This window comes from Tinamus guttatus, unplaced genomic scaffold (assembly GCF_059628265.1).
Source record: "Tinamus guttatus ecotype Peru unplaced genomic scaffold, ASM5962826v1 Tinamus_guttatus_pri_ptg000619l, whole genome shotgun sequence".
In the NCBI taxonomy this organism is placed as follows: domain Eukaryota; kingdom Metazoa; phylum Chordata; class Aves; order Tinamiformes; family Tinamidae; genus Tinamus; species Tinamus guttatus.
In genome coordinates this window covers 919500-926549 of record NW_028289153.1, presented here as the reverse complement: position 1 = coordinate 926549, position 7050 = coordinate 919500, and the positions used below count along the sequence as shown (strand labels likewise).

The following is a 7050-nucleotide window of genomic DNA, read 5'->3' as shown; positions in this document are numbered from 1 at the left end:
TCCACGTCACAGATTTTTCACACTTCATCATCCAATTCTCCTAGCACTCTTCATAAACTTATCTTTAGCCGATTGCAAACTGATTATCCAGGGCACAGAATGAACCAAAAAAATGTGCCTTGAAACTTGCCCTTTGCATTTTAGGAAGTTAAATCAAATTGTGCCACACAGATCCAGCTTTTCTACACGTATGTGCCTGAGTGTCAGCATTTGTACGGGGACACACAGATACACTCATGCAGTAATATCTTTCTGTTCCTACTTTCGTATATGAGTTTTTGGAAAAATCATATGTTTTTAAGAACACTGTTCTTTCTTTTCATGTGTGTGCACATTCTTCTGTCTGTTGGCACACCATTTTCTCTAGTTTGATTTATACGCTGTGCCGCCGGTTGTTGATCATGGCCACAATATGAGACAGGTCCAGACTTTTCATCATAACCTCCATGAACTCCTCATCTTTCCTGGCTCCTTCCACAAATTCATCCAGTGAAAGTTCACCTGTGTCAGACACAGACAGAAGATATCAGAACAGGAAAAAGGAATTCCATAATCTAATTTTAGAGACTATTTCACTAAAGATTCACTGCTCCGAATTACCAAAAGGCCTCAGATAATTTGTTTTGTTTTGCTTTTGTTTTGATTATCTGAAATTTCCCTGATATTTCTGCAACTCTGGCTTCCATATTTTTTCCCAGGGAAGAGTTAAATCATAGGACTCTTAACTATTCTGAAGACAGGACTTTCTTACAACTCCGTTACAAGAGGTGTATCACAAAGAATAGAAGAAATATCTGGCTAAGGAAGGGATCATATCTTCCTACATAATAAGGATGGATTAAACTGCTTATTTCTGGTCCAGCCTGCCGCACTGGTAGACCTCCTCCATAACTGTTCATTTTCTGTTAAAAGAAGTTAACAGAAAGAAACCGTGCCAGGCAGAACAAGGTTTTCTGTCCTGACCCAAAAAGGCTTAATGGGAAAAAAAAAAGCAGAAAGCATAGGTATGGAGTGCAGAAAAACATAATTGTAGCTTGCCCCTGTGCAGGGAACACTTAGCAGAGTGTTGCTGGAATAACAACAGAGAGCAATGAGAATGTGAAGTAACCAGGAAAGCAGTAACTCTCAGGAACATTCAGTAACTACAGTGGCATCCACACTTTTTGACTCACTAGTCCACAGCACCTAACGAAGCTGCCATACAACCTGGAGCAGATCCAGTAGAATAACTCAGAACATAAAATGCAAATTTCTCCTTTCCCAGTTGATGAAGGATTTAGGAGCAGCTTAAGTCACCTGAGAAACTGTTTGTCAGGCTCGCTTCTAACCCTGACATAAACTACAAAGAAACATCCAAAAGGAGAAAAAAATAAAATAAATCAACCTACAAAGCTCATATGGACAAAACATAGCTGAGAGCTAGTGCCAGGGAGTTAATCCTATCAGACTGGCTATGCGTTATGCAAGGAGAAAAATCTATCAGCAAACTACATGGGGAATGGATTGCTGGAAGGGACTTCATGTCACCAGCAAATAAAAAATGAAATGGCATGAAATTCAAGCAAGAAAGGAAAATGTGTGTTCATCTGCAGCACTGAGTGATCAACTGATTTGGATAATAGAAATCTTACCGTCTCCATTCACATCAATTTTATTAAAAACTCGATTGGTGAACTCTTCTGCACTTGTTTCATGCTCACCACCATTAATAGCTCGAATAGCCTAAAAAAGGAAAAAAAAAAAAAAAAGGCACAAGAATGGGAAGCTGCCCAGACTGTTTTCAATTTATATGTGCTTCCTATGTGTCCTGCTTCTCCCTAAAGCTCCTTGGAGATTAATTTTCAACTTAAGAACATCTAAGTGTTATTCACTGCTGTCCCTTCTATCTGTTAGTACATAGTCAGGGTGGTCTTTTCTTTTCTATGCTAATTCTTTTCTTTGTTTAAGGATGTCCATGAAATAACACTGTTCCAGAGCTATCATATGGATTCTAAGACTGTTATTTTTTTTTATCTTTTTATCTTCAGATATTGAATAAGTTGGTTCATTCATTCTCAGATGATCCTCTACTAAAAGTCAGTATGGTTCAGAGCCTTCTTAAGCCTGGCCAGAAAGGGACTAAACTCTGTGTGAACAGAATTTGAAGACTGAACAGAATTTGAAAGGCAGTAAATTGACCACCACTATTACCAGTAAAGACTAGTTTCTCAAGAGCTTTGTGTTGAGCAATTAGTAGCTCTTACTGCACTGTGAAGTCTGACTGTTTCTTTTACAAGTCCTTTGCCAGAGGCTACATATTATTACAACTATGATTGACTTTTTTTTGTCTCTGATCTCTTTCAATGACCAACACTAAAACTCATATCCACATGAGGAATCCATTTCTATAGTTTTGTTAATGGTTTTCCTTGTGAAAAACTCAACCTTCAAATCTTCATCAAATCCATTTTCTGACCTTCCTTATTCAGAAATGCAAATTATTTAAAGTCATTGACTCTTCCCTGCATTATTGTATTTTCCCAATCTCTGTAGAGCACTCTTACTTTCCTATCAGCAATAGGATCATAATCACATGGTCCTATTTGTGTAAGTAATTTCAACATCTCCCATAACAGCTATTTACACTCAATGTATTTTACTGGCAGTCATACTTCTGCAACGTATTTACGAGAGTCAGAAATGTATTTTGTACACTCACATTTGGAACAAGTTCTAAAAAATAAAACAGGAGCGAAATATTTGATCACTATGATCTTGAAGGTCTTTTCCAACCATAATGATTCTATGATTCACATGGGACAAAAGAAACTTCAGGAGCATATGGAGGACCTACGAAGGACACATTGAAGCGACTGCAGCTGACAGTCATGGAGTCAGAAATCTTGGAAAGTTCAGCTTAGGTCCTGAAGGAGTAAAACAATTTTACAGAATTATCTATGCTGTAACATAGGGGTGGATCTCTTCTACAAAATAACTACCAAAAAGTCAAGAGGAAATGGCCTCAAGTCGCTCCAGGGGAGGTTAGATATTAGGATGGATTTCTACATGGAAAGAGTAGTCAAGCTTTGGAACAGGCTGCCCAGGGAAGTGGTGGAGTCACCATCCCTGGCCATGTTGAAGAACCATGTAGATGAGGCACTTAGGGACATGGTTTAGCAGGTATGGTGTTGCAGGGTTTATATTTGGACTCGATGATCTTGAAGGTCTTTTCCAACCATAATGATTCTATGATTCTATGGTATACTGTAGTAGAAAAGTCTTTCAAGCCTCCTGACTGAACCATGTGGCTATGGGGAAATCTGCTAAATGAAAAAAAAAATGCTGTTATGGCAGGTATTATCTATGATCAGCCCATTCAGGAAATAGTGGAAGTCTCACCCATGAGGTGGCATTTATCTTTAAAGAAAAAGGAATGAACACAGACCCCTGGGGACTGACCTTAATGATGTTGAGTAATTCATGACGATCAATGCAGCCATTGCCATCTACATCATAGAGTTTGAAATACCACCGCAATTTCTGTTCCATCTTCCCACGGAGAACAAGGCTGAGGGCAGCCACATATTCCATGAAGTCAATGTATCCATCCTGCAGCCAAATGAAAACCAAATTGTGACAAAGTGGAGGAGTGAAAAGTCAGGAAGTGCTTTACCTTTTGGCTCTTTAGATTCATGGCTGAGAGAGATATAACCTGTCATCCTTCAAAATACATGGCACAGAGGCTTGACTTCATATAAAAGCTTGGAAATGGCATGTTCAGCTGTTTAGCGTGCACACACTATATTTTGGCTACCTTTAAAATCTCCAGAATACCTGGATTTCTGTAGTTCTGATCTACTGCATGTCCAAAACACTCTGTGTTCACCACCTGGGGGAATGAAAACTGTTACTCCTCATGGCCAGTGTGAATAAATCTTTCCTGTCTGCCCACCAAAGCTGGTTGACTAGGGCCTGTTAGAGCCCAGGCTGCAAGAAATGCGGAAGAAATCTGCACCTTAGGTTTTCTGTACTAGCCACTTTTGTCTTTCTGGGCAAGTACTGATCTTTCAATAAGTCATAGATTTCGTTGAGGTTGGAAGGGACCTCTAGAGACCATTGAGTCCATTTGTTCTTCATAGATTGTAATTTGAAAATATTCTGAAAAGGCACAGACTATTGTTTGCCAGCTGGAGAAAGTGCTCTGTATTTTTTTTACTTTTACTGAATTTATGAAGAAACTCAAGAAGCTCCTGCAATACTGAAGATTCATAATACAGAGGGAAAGACTTAATATGGACTAAAATCTAAAGCAAATAAATAGAAATAACAAATAAATTGCATATGCCCACTGATGATTCTGAATAACTGCTTCAACGAGATACAAAATAAAGCAATTACACTTTCATTTATTGAGGTATTCAAACCTCAATGATGCCTTTCTGAAACAAATGAAAAAGACAAATGTAGGTGGATAAGCAGAGCACTACTATTGCACAGCAAGGATTACAGTATTTTCAAGTACCTTCTTCAGAATCATGGCAGTACTCCCATTATGTGAGATTTTTCATAATTAGGGTGAGCAAAATGCCATAAAATACAGCCAAGCAGTTTTAAATGCGGGAAGGACTGCCATTGCATGATGGCAATTTATAAAACACCTATTAAAAAATTATCCTCTTTACCCTCAGCAGAGTTCTCAGAATCTGAAGGTCCAGAGGGCAGATGATCCCATCCATCTTAAAGACACCTATATTACTGCAGGGTGACTCTTCTTCTGGGAGATCTTGTTCCTTGTCATTGATTATAAAAGGAGCTGAGATTAAGTGGCTAACTATTAACAGGCTAAAATTAGCTGAAGCAGATCCACCTCCCTGCCATACACTTACTTAATTACTCTTGAGATTATTCCTGCTTTATTTGATAGATGAGCTTTTTATCTTCGCGTGAACAGATCTGTATTTTATATTTCAGCTTTTTATTTTAGTGTGAACAAATCTGCATTTTAGAGTCGTCTTAAAGCATTGTTTACTGCATAGTCTGAAGCTCACAAATGCACTTTGAAATGCATAACAGCCTTGAATAATTTTTGAAGTCCTTAAATATCTCAAAAAATAGAGAGAATGAGAAATCTTCTCCAAGCAATGTAAACATTTGGCTTGATTTGTAAAATTTTCCTTCTTATGACTATCGTCATTCTGGGCAACGTTGTAGACTGAGAACTTCAGAGAAAGGAAGAAAAATCCTTAAGATTTGCAGTAATTACATCCATCGCAAAACCTCAGCTACTTTAATGGGGCCTGGATACCTTTAAACATCCTGTGCTATTATTTACATTCCATAACTCTTTATATCTTTGTGCATGTTGTCCAAATGATCCTGCGATTTCTTGTCCAGATAAATTGTCCTCCTCAACTCCCAGACATATCCTCCTTCTGGTTTCGGATATTGGAGCAGAGACCAAATCTGAATTTTCCTAGGCTACCACAAAACCAAATTTATCTGCTGTTCACATTGCAGACCTGCAAGCACAGACTTCCATATATATGGATAGATGCAGGCAGAGATGAGGCATGCTCCCGAAAGCACTACGGGAAATACTATTTTTTATGCAACAGACAGTAAGAGGTTTCATGTCACAGTGAATGATATTACCCGCTTCTTAACTGCTGCTCTATGCTACATCGCCTACTTCTGAGGACAGCTATATAGATTGTCTACCCAAGCAAGATTAATTTCAGCTGCCAAGTACCTGGAAATCACTTCCTCTGCAGATATTATAAATATTTCTACTTAATTTGGTTTCTGTATCAGTCACACCTATTACAAATAAGTTTTTGAAGAATAATAAAGGGTTTAAAAGAACTCCAGATCCCAACCTCATCTTCATTTTGCTAGTGCTAATGTTAGACTAGCCAAGCAAGACCAATTCAATTAATACATAATAAAGGATTCTCAAAATTCAAAGATGAACTTGCAGAAAGCATTTAGATGATGAAGTATTATCACCTATGGTTATGTTATCTGTGTTACTATCTATGCAAAATAATCTGTTCCTGCATTTAAATACTATATATTGGTGTTCCTCAACAGATTTCCATACTAGAGTTTGTAAGAGAAAACCAAGGGCTCCAAAAGTTATAAGAGCTGCTTTCCTCTTAAACTGTACACAACAGTTAATTTCCTTGCTGGAGAACTCACCTTATTCATATCAAATGTGCGGAACATCTGCTCAATGTACTCATTGGCCTCTGGATCCAGCCCTCGAAGCCCAAAGAACTGTTTAAATTCATGTTCAGTCAGCTGTCCAGAAGGGCATTCCGTCATGAATTTTTTGTACCAGTGGTGGATCTCAATAGTCTGCAAATCGTCCACTGTGGAGCTGCTGTTATTCCCCATGCGTATGAATGGTCCAAAGGAAGAACACTTCAGGACTGATCCTCTTCCTCCTGCTGCTCTTGCAGCACTGCCCATCTGTTCCTCTCCACGTTCAATCTTAGTCTCAGTTGATTGAGGGATCTAAACTTCCAGAAGCCAATTATAAATTTTAATCTTCTTAGAGGCTGGTTGACAAATCTGAAAGTTTCAGTGATATAAACAGCTTTCTTAAAAAGGAAAGAAGGTACAAGATAATCTACCAAATCGCTGCTATTTCAGGAGCCAAATCAGAAAGGTTAATCAGATGCTGGCATCAAGAACTATACTGGTTTTACACATTACTCTATTTTTAACTTAGATATAATTAGGTATGAAGATGAGGGGAAAAGGCTACATGCTGTGGGATTTAAGGTGGAGTAAAATTATGTTCTACTCCTCTAATTGTATTTGAGCATCTGTCTTCTCAGGTAGAGACTATTTTGCGAGTCTAGGACCAGACCATATCACAGAAATTACACATGATATTAATTTATGCCATAAAAAGCTTGTCTCCCCAAACACAGAGGAGCACAGAGGAACAAAGACAGGTGGGAAAACTGAGCAACATCCCCCTCGGCTACTTGCAGGCCTACCACAGCAGAGCCATCTGCCCATGAGAGGCTCATCTCCACATGCACAAGGACACATGGGCTGATG

General features: G+C 38.6%; 1 protein-coding gene across 1 annotated transcript; it reads right to left on the bottom strand.

Annotated features, from left to right (window-relative positions):
* Nucleotides 1-225: 225 nt before the first annotated feature.
* On the bottom strand, nt 226-6382 carry LOC104571155 (guanylyl cyclase-activating protein 1-like). The gene is made up of 4 exons (XM_010218232.2): nt 6178-6382; nt 3439-3588; nt 1632-1722; nt 226-501 (listed from the first exon to the last, which is right to left on the bottom strand). Exons 1-4 carry the CDS (start codon nt 6373-6375, stop codon nt 374-376), a joined length of 567 nt encoding a protein of 188 aa, XP_010216534.1. The 5' UTR covers nt 6376-6382; the 3' UTR covers nt 226-373.
* Nucleotides 6383-7050: the final 668 nt, after the last annotated feature.